The following is a 21,490-nucleotide window of genomic DNA, read 5'->3' as shown; positions in this document are numbered from 1 at the left end:
CTACCTCAAAAGGTGATGCAAAATTAAGTAAACTAATGTATGTAAAGGACTCGGTGTAGCATAGAACCTCGGTGCTCAGTAAACCATCCCAAGTGGTGGCTATTACTCCGGTCAGAGCACAGAGCGAGTCATTACAGTGAAAGCACAACACATTATAGAGCAATGTTCTCCCTCCCACGCACGGACACCACCATCACGAAGACCATATAGGCATTTTAGTAGTTATAAACATCATCAGAAAAATCACTGCAAATATGGTGATGATGATGAAGAAAAGCTAATTCTAATCTGATAAACGTATTAGAAGTTAGGACTTTTGGCTGGGTGTGGTGGTTCATGCCTGTAATCCCAGCACTTTGGGAGGGCGAGGCGGGTGGATCACTTGAAGTCAGGAGTTCAAGATCAGCCTTGCCAACATGGTAAAACTCCCTCTCTACTAAAAATACAAAAATTCGCCAGGTGTGGTGGTGGGCACCTGTAATCCCAGCTACTTGGGAGGCTGAGGCAGGAGAATCGCTTGAACCTGGGAGGCACAGGTTGCGGTGAGCCAAGATCACGCCACTGCCTCTAGGCTGGGCAATGGAGCGTGACTTCATCTCAAAAAAAAAAAAAAAAAAAGGCTAGGACTTTTTGCACATGCTATTTTTTTAAATGACTGAAATAACAGTCATTTACTCAGTCAACAACACACAGTTACATGGTTCAGTCTACAAAGTATATAGAGGTGAAGATGCTCCAACAAGTACTCCTGAGCCAGCTATTTATCCAGGGAGCCTTTCTCTCCTAACATTGGATGCTCAGGCTGGGGAAAGCCACAGCCTGGAGTTGGCACCTCTTCTAAAGAAGCTTCTTTCATCCCAGGTAACAATTTAAATGAGACAGTACCTGTACCTGGAAACGCTAAAATCACTACCTTCAGTGATCAAGTATATAAATCACTGATCAAGTATATAAATGACTTGTGCCCACAGGAGAACCTCCACCTCCAGGGCTGGGGCAGGGAAAAGAGTGTGATTCAGGGCAGGAAGTGTGGTTTGGTGTCACTGCTACTGCGGCCAGCTTAATCCTATAGGATCTTGGGAACACACTTCTTTGTCTTCAGAAAAGGGGATCATATTCTTAATTTCCTACCTTTGAATAATGCAATAAAGAAAAAGGTAAATGAACTTAGTCTCCTCTTAATGCAGGCACTACATATATACAAGACATTTTTTCCAGGGCAAGAATGGATTTTGCCTTCAGGGATTCAACAGCTTGATACCTAGTTGGAAATGCTTTCTACTCTTCTTTCTGTTTTTAGTTTTCTATGAGACTAAAAGCAAACCATATCAGGCTCACTAGAAACCCAGCTTCAAGGGTCAAGATCTCTTCCCCTTCTTGCACTAGAATCTAGAATGAGGGTTGGGGCTGAGACCTGTGCTGCGGAGGCAGAGGTTCATGAGCAAAGCCACCGAGTACTCCAGCGTGTAGTCAGACAGGCAGTCAGGGTCCTTCAGAACATCAACCAGCCAGAAGATGAGGCCGTCTTGAATCATCACTGTCTGCAGTGGGCGCCTGGGAAGAAACAGCCTACGGTAAATACAAACTGCCAAGAAACTTTTCATATAAGAGGAAACAGTAGGCTGGGCACAGTGGCTCATGCCTGTAATCCCAGCACTTTGGGAGGCCAAGGCGGACGGATCACCTGAGGTCAGGAGTTGGAGACAAGCCTGGCCAACATGGTGAAACCCCGTCTCTACTAAAAATACAAAAATTAGCCAGGTGTGGTGGCGGTGCCTGTAATCCCAGCTACTTGGGAGGCTGAGGCATGAGAATTGCTTGAACCCGGGAGGCAGAGGTTGCAGTGAGCCGAGATCGTACCACTGCACTCCAGCCTGGGCGATGGAGCAAGACTCTGTCTCAAAAAAAAGAAAAAGGAACAGTAATGTGAATGCATATCAGAAAAGACAAACTTACAGAAGACATAGACTCTGAGGAATATTTTTGTTAAACCCATACAATTGAAATAACAAAAATTCTTCACATTTCAGGGATATTTATTACGGATTTAAATAAAGAAAAGGTGGTAAGGAGGCCTCCTACTTGGAAAGTTTCCTTTTCAATATTTAAAATTAGTAGAGCATTGCTTCAAATATCTAATAAATATTTATTAGTAGCTTTTGGTTTACTTAACCCAGGAAACAGGACCATAGAAATATTTCTTTGACAAATAGGGTTTTTTTTTTTTTCCTGAGATGGAGTTTTGCTCTTATTGCCCAGGCTGGAGTATGATGGCACGATCTCGGCTCATCGCAACCTCCGCCTCCTGGGTTCAAGTGATTCTCCTGCCTCAGCCTCCCAAGTAGGTGGGATTATCGGCATGCGCCATCACACCCGGCTAATTTTGTATTTTTAGTAGAGCCAGGGTTTCTTCATGTTTGCCAGGCTGGTCTCGAACTCCCAACCTCAGCTGATCTGCCCGCCTCAACCTTCCAAAGTGCTGGGATTACAGGCATGAGCCACCGTGCCTGGCTGACAAATACATTTTTACCTAAACTCTCTATAATCCAGCTCTAGGCACTCTGAGCTGTATAAAAATAAAGAAAAAAAGGAGGAGCAAAAGCCTAGCTTAACATCATTTTGATTCACATTTCTATAGAGTAAGGGTAGTTTAATGACCTGGTTAATGCAAATTATAAGGAATGATTTTCCACCCAAAGTCCAGGTGTAGAATCTTACAAAATCCAATACCCCATCAAAATGTGTGATGGTGAATGTCATCAGGTTAGCCTTAAGAATTGCTGAGACTAAGTGTGGTATCATTATGAGATGCCATCTGGATTAGTAGAAAACTGACATGCCACTGAGAAGCCAGCTCTGCACATCTCCAGATGAGCAGGTTATGGTGAAACCACCACTCAGGACAGAACAGCAGAGCCAGTTATCCATTCATCCTGTTCTTAAACACTACACTGACCCAATCGGGGTGGCTTATTAGAATACAGTGAAGACTGCGCTCTCTTGGTAACTAGCTACCTTCTTCATTTATTGCAGAGACTCTGGAAAACTGCAAAAAGGTTAAGCACATTTACAGAACAAAAAAGCTTAAACTATCATTTGGAGGAAAAGATAAACAGGCAATAAACATTTGCATTACCAGGAGGAAGTATTTTTTTCACCATATCTTATATCTGTTACTTAACTATAGTTATTGAATTTCTAAAAACTTCCCCAAAGTGATCAACATTGAGCAAAGTTCTCTCTATAAACAAACAGAAATGAAGTGTTTGTATGCTCTGAGGAAGTAATGGCTCTGCAGCACTTACAGTTCTTTTCGATTCATATAGTTAGAAAAAACAATTTTCACTGGCAGGGAGTTGGCAAATGGTAGATACAAATACCTATCCCTTCCCCCACTAGACGCACACATGCTTAGACCATTTCATTTTGCAGGCTTCTGGTTATTTGTGAGTCAGTCAAATGTAAACCACATTTGATGGGAAGAAAGTGTGTTCAGAAGAAGACTGAGAGAAAAAAGTTGAAGACTCCAGGGACTAGAGTTCTCAAGAAAGTCAAACAGAACTTGAGGTGATCATGAGAGAATAAAAACCCTGAAAAAATTACCATATGTCCCAAAAATTCCTCTCCTAGATGCCGATCCACGAGAAAAGGAAACATATGTCCATACGAAGACTTGTGCTGAAACGTTCACGGCAGCATTATGCATATTGGCCAAAAATGCAAACAACTCAAATGCCGATCAACTGAAGGGCAAACAAAATGTGGTGTAGGCTAGGCGCAGTGGCTCATACCTGTAATCCCAGCACTTTGGGAGGCTGAGGCAGGTGGATCATGAGGTTAGGAGTTCGAGACCAGGCTGACCAACATGGTGAAACCCCATCTCTACTAAAAATACAAAAATTAGCCGGGTGTGGTGGTGTGTGCCTGTAATCCCAGCTACCCCGGAGGTTGCAGTGAGCCAAGTGCAGTGAGCCAAGAGTGCCACTGCACTCCAGTCTGGGTGACAGTGAGACTCCATCTCAAAAACAAACAAACAATATGATGTAGCCATAATGGAGTACGTATTCAGCCACAAAAGGAATGAGGCCCTGACACATGCTGCTACATGGACGAACCTTGCAAACGCGATGCTAAGTGAGAGAAGCCAGTCACCAAAGAGCACACACTACATGATTCCATTTATATGAAACATCCAGTACAAGTCAATTGACAGAAAGCAGATTTCTGGCTACCGGGGACAGGGGGTAGGAATGAGGAGTGATTGTAAATGGGTATGAGGTTTCTTTTTGTGGTGATGGAAATGTCCTAAACGTGGATTGCGGTGATGACTGCACAACTCTGTAAATACACTAAAAATTCTTCAATTGTATGCTTAATATGGGGGAATATTATGGTGTGTAAATACATCTCAACAAAGCTGTAAACTGAAAAGGAACCTATGGGGCCAGGTGCGGTGACTCACACCTGTAATTCCAGCACTTTGGGGGGCTGAGGTGGGCGGATCACCTGAGGTCAGGAGTTCGAGACCAGACTGGCCAACATGGTAAAATCCCGTCTCTACTAAAAATACAGAAATTAGCCCCGCCTCATTGGTTCCAAGTCATGATGGTCTAGGCTGAGCCCTTGGGGTGGGCTGCTGGCATCATGGACAAGGTCAGGAGGCCCTAACCCTGACTTCCACAGGACTGCCTCTGACACTCTGCTGGGATGTGCATTCATGTGTGCGGCTCCCACAGGGGACTGGAAGTAACTTGAGGGCTGAGGCTCTGTCAGGTCTGATTCATGTGTCTGTCTCTAAGCCCTGCACATGCCCTGAGACACAATCCTGCATGGCTGGCACTCGATGATGTCCATTAGGAAAATCCAATGATGCTTTGAAAATGGCTTCCTCCATCCCCAGCAGCCTCGAGCAGGATAGTTTAGTGGGTTAGAGATAAGCTTTCTAGCTCTGTCTTAGAAAGTCATCCAACCTCTCCAAAGTGTAGTGGAAAAATACCATCTGCCTCCTGGGTTGCCATGGGAATTTTAACTCAATCTGATCTCACAGGAGACACTGTGACCTATTGCACAGTCGTTACCTGAGGCTGAACTTCTGCAGGGCCCCAAGAACATTCTCCCTGGTGATGATATCCTTGTCCTCCTCCTTCAGCCTTCCCTCCAGCATCCGCAGCACCTTTGTGTTCTGGGCGAGGTAGAGGCGACCTGATAATACACCAGAGATGAAACAGGTGAAAGACAGAAATAATTTATCTGGTATGCTACAAAACCACTTTCCATGAAAACTTACTTTGCATATAACACAGTAGAGTTTGGGTAATTCTGTGTTCTAAAAAACTTACTGGGCAGGGCGCGGTGGCTCACGCTTGTAATCCTAGCAGTTTGGGAAGCCAAGGCAGGCAGATCACCTGAGGTCAGGAGTTCGAGACGAGCCTGGCCAACATGGTGAAACCCCATCTCTACTAAAAATACAAAAATTAGCTGGGTGTGGTGGCAGATGCCTGTAATCCCAGCTACTTGGGAGGCTGAGGCAGGAGAATTGCCAGACCCCAGGAGGCAGGTTGCAGTGAGCCTGAGATCGTACCACTGCACTCCAGCCTGAATGACAGAGCGAGATTCCATCTCAAGACAAACAAACAAACAAAAACTTACTGGTTGTGCAAGGTGGCTCATGCCTGTAATCCTAGCACTTTGGGAGGCTGAGGCAGGTGGATTGTTTGAGCCGAGGTACTGGAGACCAGCCTGGGCAACAGGGCGTAACCTCATCTCTATAAAAACTAAGGAACATTAGCCAGGTATGATGATGCACACCTGTTGATCCCGCTAATTGGGGGGCTGAGGCGGGAGGAGTATTGCTTGAGCCCGGGCCGTTGAGGCTACAGTGAGCCGAGATCATGCCACTGTACTCCAGCCTGGGTGACAGAGTGAGACTTTGTTTCAAAAAAAAAAAAAAAAAAAAAAAAACACACACACACACACACACAAAACCCCCACAAAACTTATTAAAACTTATTAAAAGATATTTCTTCTAAACATTGGTTTTATTCAATGAAATATCTGATGACTAGAAAAACTACTCTTCTTGTGAGCTGAACATAATTCATTGCTGTGCTCTTGTGGGGAGCATTGTCCTTTTTTTTCCATGAAATCCTGAACCCAACAGTCAGATCTACAAAGAGAAAAGAGGGGTAATGTGTGTGTTATGAGCCCTTAAGTCTTCACAACAGAGGCAACCAAGGAATGCTTCCATACACACTCTCTGTACAAGGCCTGGAGAAGAAGCAGGAAGCCATACCTGGGACCCTGTAATAAGCCCAGAATGGTCACTAGCCTGTTGTGGACTTCTGAATAGATATGGAAGATGTTAATTTCAGACATAAGTTTCAACAGTATTATTATATGAATGGTCCTCAGTAACATATCCTGGCTTATCATAAATGTCTGCCAAATGGATGGAAGAACGAATGAACAAATGAACAAAGTTTTGGGGTATCATATATTCATAATTTGAAAACTCCCTTTATTCACATTATAAAGAGCTCAAATAAATAAGAACTTATGGAAGATAATGGCACTTTGAAAAATCATTTTAAATTCAGTTATGGGGGCATGCTATTTTCAGAGTTTTCAAATCCTTTGATTTAAGAGGTCATAGTCTTCTGAAGGAAATGGTGTAGTGTTTACTGGAGTCTGTTTTGTTTCACTAACCTTATTTTGCCGTAATTGTTTCACTTATTTTGCCTTAAGTAGAAAATTATAGAAAATACATTCATTACCTGTGACATACTTGAAAGCAATATAAAATGTTACTATGTTACAAAACCAGAAAGCTTTATAAAATAAAACCGGAGGTTTACAAAATAAACCCCAAAACTGTCCAAATGTGCTCTGACATAAACTAAAGCAACATGACAACAATTAATTTTCACAAAAGACCTTAGATGAATTAAACAGTAACCAACTGAGGAAGCATCATCTCTAAGAAATTTGGGAGGAATGCTCATTTTCAAAGGAGAAAACACATCAATACGACCTAGCTCTTCTCTTTGAAGCAAAGCTGATGTCTCACCTTCTGCCAGTGACGCGAAAGCATTGATGAGCCTGGCCGTGTACTGCCGCACCACGTCGCTCTTGGAGTGCAGCAACTGAAGCACACTCCTCTGGGGGAAAAAGTCAAGAGGAAAAACAAGGTTAAGAACAGGGAGAGATAAACATATGTCTCCTCTTCGGGTCTGGTAGTTCTCTTCCTCTGCCTGAATTTATTAGAGGTGAAATAAACAGACTAAAGCCAAACATTTTATCTGGAAGCCTTGATTTCCAACTGAAATTTGATGGGACTTGGCACAAATAAGTTAGTCAGACTTCCAAATTAAATGAATCAATTACACGAAGCCCTCAGAACAGTGACTGGCGCAAAGGAAGCAGTCCTGTTTGCTGTTACCGTTGCTGTTGTTTTCCAGGTTAGAATGGCAGATCCAAGACACATGCCTAATTTGGCTCCCTCTAAGCCACAGTAAAACTACAATAAATGGACTGTTAAAAAAGATAATTCCCAAGGACAGAGAGAACAGCACGAGAAATGATAACGCCACAATTCTGGAAGCGAGAATGCAGCACGGCAAGAGGCATAGCAGGTCCAAGAAGGCCAATCTCAAGGCAGCAACAGGCACTGTGGAATTACCCAATTTCCATTACTCACTCCTCAAACGGCTTAAGAGCTGAAGAAAAATAAAGACGAATGAATTAAAGTTGTTTAAGAAGCACTTGGATCCCACTCATGTGACTCCTGCGCACCTCTCAGCACAGGGCTGGGGAGAGGGTGTTCCCTTGTGAGGGAGACACAAAGAGTCTGTGGATCCGGGACACCAGGCAGAGGACAGCAAGGATTGCAAGGGTTCTAGAACAAAATGGAGAGGGGGGTTAGTGTCTAAATGCAGAATGAATGTGGAACAGAGGGCCACCCCTAAACTTGGCTCCCAGGACCCTGGCAACCAGACCCTTGCCCTCTAGGCCCAAGATTAGAAGACTATTCTCACAGTGAAATGACCAGCCCACAGGGGAAGAACTAGAGACTGTGAAATCAGAGGTTCCCAGCAAACGGCCCACCCAGATCCCCCTGGGTGGAGCTATCCATCGACAGGCCCCACCATCACACTCAATGGCTTTGCGGTCCCCTTCACTCCAAATCTCTCATTAGGAGATCACCAAGGACTACCAGACATCTGAGAAAAGTTTCTACCAGGAGGCCAAAACAAATGGGGGGGTGGGGGGGGTTGGGGGGGTCTTGGAGTAAATGAGACTGTGCAGGGAGAAGAAAACTAAAAATTAAATAAAAATTCATCACCAATATCCTCAAAGATATAAGAAACTCTATTATATCCATGAAACAAGAGAATGCTATCAAAAAGGAAATAAAAGGGCCGGGCGCGGTGGCTCACGCTTGTAATCCCAGCACTTTGGGAGGCCGAGGCGGGCGGATCACGAGGTCAGGAGATCGAGACCATGGTGAAACCCCGTCTCTACTAAAAATACAAAAAATTAGCCGGGCGTGGTGGCGGGCGCCTGTAGTCCCAGCGACTCGGAGAGGCTGAGGCAGGAGAATGGCATGAACCCGGGAGGCGGAGCTTGCAGTGAGCCGAGATAGCGCCACTGCACTCCAGCCTGGGCGACAGAGCGAGACTCCGTCTCAAAAAAAAAAAAAAAAAAAAAAAAGGAAATAAAAGTTTCAACAGAAGGGTCAGAAAATAACGATGAAGAAATCTGCTAAGGAGGCTGGACAGGGTGGCTCATGCCTATAATCCCAGGACTTTGGGAGGCCAAGGTGGGCAGAGAGGTCAGGAGTTTGAGACCAGCCTGGCCAACATGGTGAAACCCCATCTCTACAAAAATACAAAAATTAGGCGGGCGTGGTGGCACACACCTGTAATCCCAGCTACTCAGGAGGCTGAGGCAGGAGGACTGCTTGAACCCAGGAGGCAGAGGCTGCAGTGAGCTGAGATCATGCCAGGGCAGCAGAGAGAGACTGTCTCAAAAAAAAAAAAATAAATAAATAAAAAAAAAAAAAGAAGAAAAGAAATCTCCTAAAGAGTGGAACAAAAGGTAGAAAAGATGAGAGAAAACTATAATAGAAAACCAGTTCAGGAGGTTCAACATTCAGAGAGAGAACACAGAAAACAGAGGGAAGAAATCATCAACAAAATAACTCAAGAAAAAGTTCGCAGAATGAAAGTTGTCAGATTGAAAGGGCCCACAAAGTGCTCAATAAAAGGGATTAAAATATACCTCATGAAGGACGTCAATGGGAAACTGGGAAGATTCAATATGCTTCTAGAGAGAGAAACACAGGTCACATACAAAAGATAAAGAATTGGAATGGCTTTGGATTTCTTTTTTTAGATTTTTTGAGTCAAGCTCTCACTTTGTTGCCCAGGATGGAGTGCAGTGGTGTGATCACAGCTCACAGCCTCAACCTCTTGGGCTCAAGCAACCCTCTCGCCTCAGCCTTCTGAGTTAGCTGGGACTACAGGCACACGCCAACATGTCTGGTTAATGTAAAAGAATTTTTTTTTTTTTTTTTTTTTTAGAGAATGGGGTCTATGTTGCTTAGGCTGCTCACAAACTCCTGGGCTCAAGCGATCCTCCTGCCTTGGCCTCCCAAAGTGCTAGAATTATGGGCACCGTGCCCAGCTGGCTTTGGATTTCTGTACAGCAAAACTGGAACCTAAAAGACAATGGAGCAATGTCTTCAAAATTCTGAAGGAAAATTATTTACAATTCAGGATTCTATACAAAGAATGAAGACATTTCTTGACCATACATGATCTCAAAAAATTTACTTCCTGTGTACTTTTGGTTTAGACACTATTGACTAAAGGACGTGTTCCACCAACCGAGAGAACAAGTCAAGAAATAAGATAATATGGGACACTGGAAACAGAGATCCAATTCAGGAGAGAGGTGAAAGGAATCAACAAAAGTTTGGTGAAGAGACTCCTGGACAGCAGCTATGCACCAGAATGTTTTCCAGACTAAACCCGGCTGATTCAAGAGGGCAACATGTCAAAGGCTGTTGTCCCCAAGATGCCTATTACCATTACACCAATTTAGGTTGAATTTTTGCTGAAGTATAGCATCTACACAGGACATTGCACAGATCACATGTACAGCCTGATGAGTGTTCACAAAGTGAACATGTGGCTAACTAGTAACCAGGTCAAGAAACAGAACATGACCATAGTTCCAGATGCCCTTCCAGAACCCCATTCCAAACCAAGGGTGACCTCTCTCCTGGCTTCTAACATCATAGATTCATGTTGCTTGGCTTTAAATTATTTTAATAAATGAAACCATATATTATATATTCTCTTACGTTCGACTTTTTCATTCAACAATATGTCTGTGATATTCACCCAGGGTCTCTGCTGTCTTCCTTCTCATTGCTGAAGGTATCCCATTTTACAAATACATCACAGGTATTCATTCTACTGCTGATGGACATTTGGGTTGCAGCCAGTGTTTTGGTTCTAGAAGTGCAGCTATGAATATTCTTGCATGTTTTTTAGTGAACATATGGGCACGTTTTGGTTGGGGCTTACCTAGGAGTGGTTTTGCTAGGACATAAGGTATTCAATTTTAGTAAATGCTGCCCGTGTTCCAAAGTAGTGCACGGGGTCCCAATTTTTAAACAGAGTACAAAATGACTGAGACGAGCCCAGACTCTTATCTGCATTTGGACAACCCTAAACATGTGCTAGTGAAGTTCTAGCTCCCCCTTTCATGCCCTGCTGTGTGGATCAGCTGTGAACAGTTTTTTTTACCCCCACAGAAGTATTCTCAAATGATCAACCCCTGAGAACTAGAAGTAGATCAAGTGAGCTTAAAGCCAAAATACAGAGCAGCTCACCATTGCCCTTGGGCATAAATATTGCCGCCGGGCCAGGTGCAGTGGCTCACGCCTGTAATCCCAGCACTTTGGGAGGCTGAGGCGGGCGGATTACCTGAGGTCAGGAATTTGAGACCAGGCTGGCCAACATGGCAAAACCCCATCTCTAATAAAAATACAAAAATTAGCTGGGCATGGTGACGTGCACCTGTAGTCCCAGCTACTCAGGAGGCTGAGGTGGGAGAACTGCTTGAACCCAGGAGACGGAGGTTGAAGGGAGCCGAGATCACGCCACTGCACTCCAGCCTGGGCGACAGAGTGAGACTGTCTCAAAAAATAAAAATAAATAAATAAATATTGCTGCTGGACAACTGGTACCTGGCCCACCTTTCAATTCTGCCAGATGCTCTATGTTTCCCAGGACTCTCTCCCACCTTTGATTACCAATGTCCCCAGAGGGGATCAATAAGTGCTCAGGGAGGCTATGTCCAACTGTCATCTCAAACTTTGGTTTATGCCATCTTCTCCTAGCTAACTTCATCTAACACGGGCACAGTCCTGTTTCCTTGCAGAGCAAGGCTGGTGCTTGCTACTCAGCACAAAAGCAAACATTGTATTATGCAGGATATACATAGATGGGAAAACTATAAAGAAAAGCAGGGAGCGGATTAACACAACAGTCAGGATGCACATGCACACTTCACAGCAGCACTATTCACAGTAGCCAAAAGGTGGAGGCAACCCAGTGTCTACTGACAGAGGAACAGATAGATACGCAAATTATGGTCCATCCATATGATGAAATATTAGCCTTAAAAAGGAAAGAAATTCTGACATATGCTACGTGGATGAACCTGAGGACATTAGCTAAGTGAAATAAGCCAGTCACAAAAAGAAAAATACTGCACAATTCTACTTATATGAGGTATTTGGAGTAGTCACAATCATAGAGACAGATAGTAGAATGGGAATTTGCCAGGGGCCTGGAGTAGGGGGAAATGGAGAATTATTGCTTAATGGGTACACAGTTTCAGTTTTACTAGATGAAAAAAGTTATTTATGGAGATGGATGGCACGTGATGGTTGCACATTATGAATGTGTTTAATACCACTGAACTGTACACCTAAAAATGGGTAAGATGCTTAGACATATGAAGAGAGAGATTTATGAAGTCTAGAAACTAAGAATTCAGCTAAAAATGAAAAATTCAGTTCTCTACAATTTCATTAAATTTGGCTCCATTCAAGTTTTTGGTCTCAAGCTGTGATTCTCAAAGCATCCTGGACCAGCAGTATTAGCATCACTGGAAACCTTGTTGGAAATGCAAATCCTTGGGCCCCACCGTAGACCTATTGAATGGAAACTGCTGGTGGGACCCGGTGATCTGTTTTAATGAGACCTCCAGGAGATAACGATGCATGTTAAACTTTGAGAACCACTATGGGAGAGGAATGAACCAACGAGTTCAATTTCCTGTCTGTACAGGCCAGTTTACCTTGGTCCAATAGTGACACAGCATCCATGTTGGACAACGAGTCTTTCTGCCCTGCAGATTCTCTGACATCTTAAGAGAACTTCAACTCATTTCTTCTTCTTCTTCTTTTTTTTTTTTTTTTTTTTGAGATGGAGTCTCAGTCTGCTGCCCAGGCTAGAGTCCAGTGGCGCAATCTCAGCTTACTGCAACCTCTGTCTCCTGGGTTCAAGCACTCAGCTTCCCAAGTAGCTGGGATTACGGGTGCACACCACCACACCTGGCTAATTTTTGCATTTTTAGTAGAGACAGGGTTTCACCATGTTGGCCAGGCTGGTCTCAAAACACCTGACCTCAAGTGATCTGCCCAACTCGGGCCTCCCAAAGTGCTGGGATTACAGGCATGAACCACCACACCTGGCCTATTTCTTCTTTTTTTTTTTTTTTTAAAAAAAGTTTTATTTCAAGTTTCTGGGTTATAGGTGGTTTTTAATTACAGGGATAAGTTATTTAGTGGTGACTTCTGAGACTTCAGTGCACCCACTGAATACAGTGAACACTGTCACCTGTGCAAGGTCCATTATAACATTTTTGTTTGCATCCTCATATCTTAGCTCCCACTTACAAGTGAGAACATATGATATTTGGTTTTCCATTCCTGAGTTACTTCACTTAGAATAAGGCCTCCAGCTCCATCCAAGTTGCAGCAAAAGACACTATTTCATTCCTTTTTATGGCTGAGTGGTATCCCATGTTGTATATATACTACATTTTCTTTATCCACTCTTTGGTTGATGGGCACTTAGGTTGGTTCCAAATCTTTGTAATTGCAGATTGAAAACGTGTGTGTGCATGTGTCTTTTTCATATAATGACTTCTTTTCCTTTAGGTGGATGGCCACTAGTGGGATTGTTGGACTAAATGGTAGTTCTACATTGAGTTCTTTAAGGAATCTCTGTACCGTTTTCCATAGCGGTTGTACTAATTTACATTGCCACCAGCAGTGTAAAAGGGTTCAAGGGTTCAGCTCATTTCTTCTTTTTTTTTTTTTTTTTTTGAGATGCAGTCTCGCTCTGTCACCAGGCTGGAATGCAGTGGTGCCATCTCCGCTCACTGCAACCTCTGTCTCCTGGGTTCAAGTGATTCTCCTGCCTCAGCCTCCTGGGTAGCTGGGATTACAGGTGCGTGCCACCATGCCTAGCTAATTTTTTAGTAGAGACAGAGTTTCACTATGTTGGCCAGGCTGGTCTTGATCTCCTAACCTCCTGATCCACCCGCCTTGGCCTACCAAAGTGCTGGAAATACAGGTGTGAGCCACTGTGCCCAGCAGCTCATTTCTTCCTAAAAAAATAAACCAGGCTGGGCGCAGTGGCTCAGGCCTGTAATCCTAGCACTTTGGGAGGCTGAGGCAGGCAGATCACCTGAGGTCAGGAGTTCAAGACCAGCCTGACCAACATGGAGAAACCCCATCTCTACTAAAAATACAAAATTAGCTGGGCGTGTGGCGCATGCCTGTAATCCTAGCTACTGGGGAGGCTGAAGCAAGAGAATCGCTTGAACCCAGGAGGTGGAGGTCGCAGTGAGCCGAGATCGTGCCACTGCACTCCAGCCTGGGCGACTAGAGTGAAGCCCCATCTCAAAATAAATAAATGAATAAATAAATAAACCATAGCTGGGCACAGCAGCTCACACCTGTAATCCCAGCACTTTGGGAGGCTGAGGTGGGTGGATCACCTGAGGTCAGGAGTTCAAGACTAGCCTGGCCAACACAGTGAAATCCCATCTCTACTAAAAATAAAAAAATTAGCTGGATGTGGTGGCGGGCGCCTGTAATCTCAGCTACTTGGGAGGCTGAGGCAGGAGAATTGCTTGAACCCAGGAGGTGGAGGTTGCAGTGAGCTGAGACTGCGCTACTGCACTCCAGCCTGGGCGACAAGAGAGACTCCATCTCAAAAAATATATATAAGTAAACGATAGCAATCACATATAATGATTTGAGGAAGAAATTACTCTCTTCAATGGCTATAGAGGTCACTGCCTTTTTGACAAAAACCACAGATGACAAAATCCAACACACCTTTCATCAGAGGACACATTATCATTTTATACATAGTCAAGAAAGAGAAAAAAAACTGCCAATTAAACTATAAAATGCCATTAACTGTCAGATACACCCTAATAGCAAAGATGTTAAAATGGGGGGAAAAGTGTATCTTCGACTCAATGAAATAATGTTAGAAATAATCAGTATTGACTTTACTCTTTAATTTGAGTTTGGAAGTTAATACATTATTCAGCTGCTTCATGCCTTGTAGGCTGGATTCAATGCCATTATAAATCCAAACAGGAAAAAAAAAGCAAGAAAATAAGTCAAGAATATGAGAGACTATTTTCAAACTTAACTCATTCATGAGAACATTAAGACTACATTCACAGAGTAAACTGGCAACTCAAAACTCACATTGTATTGCCTGTATGCACAACAGATGAATGTGTAACTCATTTTCCCAGGGTCTGTTGCTATGGTTTGAATGTCCCCACCAAAACTCATTTCGACATTTAATTGCCGATGTAGTAGTACAGGGAGGTGGGACCTTTAAGAGGATATTAGGCATTAATGGATTAATGCCATTATTGCTGGAGTGGGTTAGTTATTGTGCGAGTAGGCTCCTGATAAAAAGACGGCTTCGACCCCCATTCTCTGACTTGCATGCTCACTTCTGCCTTCTGCCTTTTGCTTTGGGATGACTCTTGCCAGATGCTGGCGCCATGCTCTTGGACTTCCTAGACTTCGGAACTATGAGGACAATACCCTTGGATTGTTTATAAATTACCCTCTCTGTGGTATTCTGTTATAGCAGCAGGAAATGGCCTAAGACAGCTGTTTAATCAGTGAGTGTTCAGAGCATTTGATACTCCACTCAGTGCACACATTGTGAAGTTTAACAATAGCTTTACATTTTTACAGCACTCTGGATAAAAATTCAACTGAAATAATAAAACGTAGTACCCTCTTAACATGTGCCAAATTCAAAATCCTGATCCTCCTCCTGTCCAGTGAAGTTTGGTGCAGATACAGGTAGGAGGGGCAAGGACAGAAGAGAAAGACCATGTAGTGACTACTTCTTGCCAGGCCTGGGGCTAAGGATTTCCCACACCTGACTGTATGTAATCATCCCAACAATCTCCCGAGGCAAGCGCGCCTCCTTGCCCAGATGGGGAGCTGCCTGAGACTGACTAACTTGCTTACAGTGACCTGGCTAATGAGTGGTAGAGCAGAGGTTTGGAAGCCAGTTTATTTTACCCCAAATCTCACACTTTTCCCACAGGATCAGTAGACCTATCTGGTCCAAAACTATATGTAAGTACTGTGTTAAAGACATTTTTAGTCAGGCCCAGATGTAAACAACCTGAATGTGCTTACCTACCTTGTCCCTCCGAAGTCATACTCAGTTTTCAGGACTCATGGTAAGCAGTGAGGTGAGGTAAAGAGTAGGGAATTTGAGAAAAGGAAAAACGGCAGAAAAGAGCTCCAGAGATGATGAATCAGGCAGTTCTAACTTGTTTAGAACTCTTCACTAGAAGCAAAAAGCAAGCCAATGCCCAGGACCTCATGAGCTCAAGGCTGACATACAGTTACGAAGCTGAAAATGTGCAGAGAAACTATAAGCTTCCCTCATCTGCTAAGATCATTCCCTAGAATTGAAGGCCCTGGCTGGGATCTGGCCCCACCTCTTACCAACCTGGTTGTGGCTATAACAGTCCAAGAGGTCATTGCTGATGTAGGCTTGCAGAACGGTCTCCCTCTGCTCTCCAGGATGGGATGTGGTCAAGCGCTGGAGCAAAGAAAAACAAAAGTAGTGAGACCTAAGTCTTATCATGGAGAAAAGTTTCTCATAGCAGGTGTGTTTTAAATGGCAGTATCAGTACCTACACATTTAACCAAACACAATATGTAATATCCAGCTTGGGGAGTGGTGGCAAATTAACCAGCCAACCAAAACGAGAACCTATGATGCGGGCCGGGCGCGGTGGCTCACGCCTGTAATCCCAGCACTTTGGGAGGCCGAGGCGGGTGGATCACGAGGTCAGGAGATCAAGACCATCCTGGCTAACATGGTGAAACCCTGTCTCTACTAAAAATACAAAAAAATTAGCTGGGCATGGTGGCGGGCGCCTGTAGTCCCAGCTACTCGGGAGGCTGAGGCAGGAGAATGGCGTGAACCCAGGAGTCGGAGGTTGCAGTGAGCCGAGATCACACCACTGCACTCCAGCCTGGGTGACAGAGTAAGACTCGGTCTCAAAAAAAAAAAAAAAAAGAACCTATGATGTCCTTCCTAATGAGTGACACAGGGAGCCAACTTATACATGTGAACTCTCCAGAGAAGCGAGGCAGCAAAATGCTCAGACTGTAAGTGTGCAGATAGGGAAGAGCTCATCCATGCCCAGAGAAGCATTTCTTGTATAAAGGGGCTCAGGAGCTGGCCCCTGCAGGATGGGCAGCCTGTTAACCGGCACAGGGGAGCGTGAGCATGGTGGGGGATAGGGAAGTGAGGTCTAGCTCAGGGAAGTACAATACAGGGCACGGTGGAGTGGGCTCAGTGGGAGGGGCCCAGGGCTGACTGTAGAGCACTCTGAATGCATGCCCTGCCAACAAATTCACTCTATCCTATCCTATTGGGAATGACAGTGATACAGCGCATGCATGAGTGTAGAGATAGCTGGCTAGAATTTTGTAGATTTTAGAAAGCCCTAAGTCTGTCATGTTGCTACAAGTAAAAATTTACACAATGTCCACAGGGCTAGAAGAAAACTTTTGTGTGGAGAGCATGTATAATGGGTATGTGCGTGTGCACATCGATGTGTACAGGTGTGAGGTGGGATACGAAAAAGCATGTCACAGAGTGAGCAAATATCCTTGCTTTTTCAGGAAAATCCTACTAGATAAAAATCCTGAGGCTGCAAGCCCTGCTTGCAGCCAAAGAGAAGCTAGATGTGCAAGGAATACGCTAGTTCTTAGCGTGGGCAAGAGCACAGGCCAGAGCATCAGACGCCCTGGGCTGGAAGGAGAGCCGGGGAGGCCTCCAGAGCAGGCACTGCCAACAGACGTGATGACCATGGCCAGGGTGCGCCTGGAATGTCACACTGGGGTGCTGCTACCCTTCCGTTGAGTTCACTGAGGTTGAAGCAGGGGCAAGAAGCCGGGTGGGGGCACTGGAGGGGGACACAGACAAAAACATTAGAAACCTGTTCACTTTTCCTGGTTATTCTGTGAAGATGTCACTCTCTCAGCAAAGGAATACCCTGTCTCAGCAAGAGGCTCAGGAGTAGCACGGACTGAGAGGAAGTGCAGCATCAGTAAACCAAGAGCCGCATAAAAGATGAGTTTGAGAGCTTGAGCAGAGAGAGGCAAATGGCCAGGGAGGAAACGGCCACTGTGGATGACTCATGCTGCCCCACCCACTCTAGTCCAAACAAAACCAGAGCAGACATCACTGCTTGTCCACAGGACTCTTCCTGTGGATCCTGGATATGTCTTCTGAGTCCTCAAGACGTACTTCAGGAAGCACTACCATAGAGGCATGCAAGTGAGAACTGTTTCTATCCACAGATGGGAAATTGCTAAGGATCCTGATGCCAAGATACCTTGAAATTCGGGGGTCCATGAAGGTGTCTGATGCTAATGAATTAGAATGGACTGTTCAGTTAAAGAACTGCTGGCTCAACCAGTGTTGGCTTGAGTCGGCAGTTCTCAGTGTGGTCCAGGGAACCCTAAGAGGTCCCCCAAACCCTTTAGCAGGTCTGCAAGGTCATAATTTTTATAATACTAAGATATGACAATGCCTTTTTTATGATCAGTCTCTGGGAGGCTATATGAAGTGTGACACTGACAATCAAACACAAAGCAGATATGAGAATCCAGCTGTCTTCCACCAAGCCAGACATTAAAGACAACTGCAGAACAATGCTGCTCTTCTCACAATTTTATTGTTGTTTGGAAAGTAGTATTTGTCACAAAAAATGTTATTTATGTTAACATGTCATTTATTATTGCTCATTTTAAATGAATTAATAAACATATATTTCAAATCTTCAGGTTTTTGTTTTGTTTTGTTTTGTTTTGTTTTGAGATGGGGTCTCGCTCTGTCACCAAGGCTGGAGTGCAGTGGTGTGATCTTGGCTCACTGCAACCTCTGCCTCCCAAGTTCAAGCAATTCTCCTGCCTCAGTCTCCTGAGTAGCTGGGACGACAGGCACCTGCCACCATGCCTGGCTAATTTTTTGTATTTTTAGTAGAGATGGGGTTTTGCCATGTTGGCCAGGATGGTCTTGAACTCCTGACCTCAGGTGATCCACCTGCCTCGGCCTCCCGGTGTGCTGGGATTACAGGTGTGAGCCACCATGCCCAGCCAAATCCTCTCAGTTTTAATTTCAAATGCTGTAAATATTGGTAAGTAAAATTCACATAAATGAAAGCTCTCTGAGGTCCTCAGTAATTTTTGAGAGTGGAAAGGGGTCTGACACTAAAAAGCTTGAGAACCAATTGCTGACTTCAACTGCACTCAATCTGAAGACTAGGCAGAAAAGTAACGATGGGGACCAGGACACTTCCCTTAGGCCCTGTGAACAGGAGTTCTTTCCTTGGCGCCTGTCCAGGGTGGTTGCATGGCAGTGCCTGAATACAGAACCTCTGTGGGACTGTAGGTAACCCTGACTCCACGCAGTCACACAAGCAGAGTGGGGCTCATCGCCAGGAAAGGGCTACATGCAGGTGCAGTCTCCTGGGCCTTGAGATTCATTTATCTAACTCATGACATCACAATTGCCATAATATAGGAGTTTCTAAAAGGAGGCCCAGGCTATCTTCAGAAGTGGCTTTTGACTTCCGTTCTTGATGTCAGTAGACAGCGGGGAAGAAAGATTTCTGGAAGATGGGTTAAAAGACACGAGCAAGGTAGCCAGCCAAGAAAACCAGCACTGGTTTGGTTTTGTTTTCTAACTTTAAGACAAAGGTACCTACCCAGCGCAGAGCCTGCAACAAGAAGGCTTTCAAGCGGTCACTCCCCAAAATCAAATCCTTCTTCAGTTTCTCATAATCCAAGGAGGGCAGTAATGGGACATCCTTCAATTTCCTACTCAGCAACACAAGTTCAAAGAGAAAGAAAAGGGCAAAAGGGCATGTTTGTTACCCCTCCTGAGCATCAGGACACCCGAGCTAGAGCCTGCTGTTCCCCTGGGCTCCCAGCATGACCTCCCGAATTCCACTAGGAGGGCGGGCTGGGTTCTAGGCTCCTACCTCAGCTTCAACCAGCTCAGCTCTGCCTGTTCTGTTGGATGAACTTAGGTTCTGTTTAACATTTTTCCTAAAACAAGGAGTCTTTGCCTGAACAGATTTAGAAACCCCTACATTCACCTTCAGCCAGACCTCCCTAGGATGGGGAAGAAATCACCTTGAGAGCATCATGACTTTCCACTGAAGTGTTCTGTTTAGAATTTTGGACATAGTTCAAAGACAATTAGCATCAGCAGGCCCCAAGAGTTCTACCTAAACACCTGAAGCCACTGTTCCTCTCAAGCCTGAGCTACTGGACCGGGTGAATATGAACGACAGTCAGGAAACAGGTGTGAAGAGTAAGTAGGTGGAGGCCGGGCGTGGGGGCTCACACCTGTAATCCCAGCACTTTGGGAGGCCTAGGTGGGTGGATCACCTAAGGTCAGAAGTTCGAGACCAGCCTGGCCAACATGGTGAAACCCCATCTCTACTAAAAACACAAAATTAGCTGGGCATAGTGACATATGCCTGTAGTCCCAGCTACTCGGGAGGCTGAGACAGGAGAATCGCTTGAACCCGGGAGGCGGAGGCTGCAGTGAGCCGAGATCGCACCACTCCGGCCTAGACAAGACACAGCAAGACTCCATCTCAAAAAAAAGAAAAAAAGGTAATTAGGTGGGTGGCTCAGCCCTCCGAGGAGGTAGAAGGCGTGGTCAGGAAGCAGCATGGGAACACAGGCAGGAGATGGGTTGTAGGACAATTTGCAGACCCTCCTCAGGGAGACCCCAAAGACTTCTGGAGAGCCAGGTTTCAGTGAGGAGAGACCTCGGATTTGAGATCCACACAGCTCCGACAGCCCCGCCACCCACCTTCGGTCAGCCAGAAACAAAAGGAATCACCTCAGCTTCCTTGTCGCTAAAAGAAGTGTCTTCATGTTTTGTTTTATTGTTGTTTTATTGTAGAAAAGGAGATGAGAGGGCATGGAAAAACTGGTGAAACTAAATGAGGTTTGCAGTCTAGTTCACAGTACTGTATCAATGATAGTTTCCTCGTTTTGGTGTAATACTACAGTATTAAGCCAAATGCTAAGTGTCGTATACGTATTAACTAATTTCGATCCTCACAACAATCCTATAATAGAACTACTATGATTCTCCTCATTTTGTAAGTGAGGAAACTGAGGCACAGAGAAATTAAATAAGTAATCCCCAGTCACAGGGAGGGTAGCAGGGGTGGGTTTTTAACCCTAGCAGTCTGTGCAGTGATACTACTGCCAAAGTGGTAGGAGAGAATAAAGCGTGGGGTCAAGGTCAGACTCAGGCAGGGCTGAGGGAGGAGGAATGCTGTAGGCATCTCAGGTGTGTGAGGAATCACACAGCACCCCTGTCCTCCCGTCCTCTCCCGCAAAGCTGGCTCAGAGGGTCCTAGAAGCCACCCTGGTCCTCATGCCCAAGTAAAAGGTTCTCAACTCCCTTGCCACCACAGCATCAGACACTCCCAAGGGGGACAGCCCAACTCATCAGGACAGGAGTGCTCAGGCATACAAAGGTCTGCCCATGGCCCTGATCACAGTGTGAACCAGCAGACAACATAAATTCAGACAGTGCAACACTCTGTGGATTGCACTATGATAGTAGATTAAATTCATTTCTATACAACACCATATGAACAATTCAACAGTTTTTTTCGTTTGAGGCTTCCTTACCAAAAGAATAGAATTAACAATATAAGCTGGCTGGGCGTGGTGGCTCACGCCTATATTCCCAGCACTTTGGGAGGCCAAAGCGGGTGGATCACTTGCGGTTGGGTGTTCGAGACCAGCCTGACCAACATGGAGAAAACCCGTCTCTATTAAAAATACAAAATT

At 44.8% G+C, this 21,490-nt stretch overlaps 1 protein-coding gene across 5 annotated transcripts in view; it reads right to left on the bottom strand.

Moving 5' to 3' along the window:
* ARMC9 (armadillo repeat containing 9) overlaps nt 1-21,490 on the bottom strand; it is a 178,011-nt gene that overhangs the window by 97,790 nt on the left and 58,731 nt on the right. For all 5 annotated transcript variants that reach the window (XM_030803148.1, XM_030803149.1, XM_030803152.1 and 2 more), the window contains exons 11-15: nt 19,372-19,483; nt 16,095-16,187; nt 7,067-7,157; nt 5,079-5,202; nt 1,415-1,554 (exon numbers count right to left, since the gene is read on the bottom strand). In XM_030803148.1, the coding sequence (XP_030659008.1) occupies nt 1,415-1,554; nt 5,079-5,202; nt 7,067-7,157; nt 16,095-16,187; nt 19,372-19,483 (560 nt within the window). The remainder of the gene's footprint in view (nt 1-1,414; nt 1,555-5,078; nt 5,203-7,066; nt 7,158-16,094; nt 16,188-19,371; nt 19,484-21,490) is intronic.

The sequence above is a fragment of the Nomascus leucogenys genome, chromosome 22a (assembly GCF_006542625.1).
Source record: "Nomascus leucogenys isolate Asia chromosome 22a, Asia_NLE_v1, whole genome shotgun sequence".
NCBI lineage: Eukaryota > Metazoa > Chordata > Mammalia > Primates > Hylobatidae > Nomascus > Nomascus leucogenys.
Note: the sequence above shows the minus strand (reverse complement) of the source record. Positions and strands in the feature narration are given on the sequence as shown.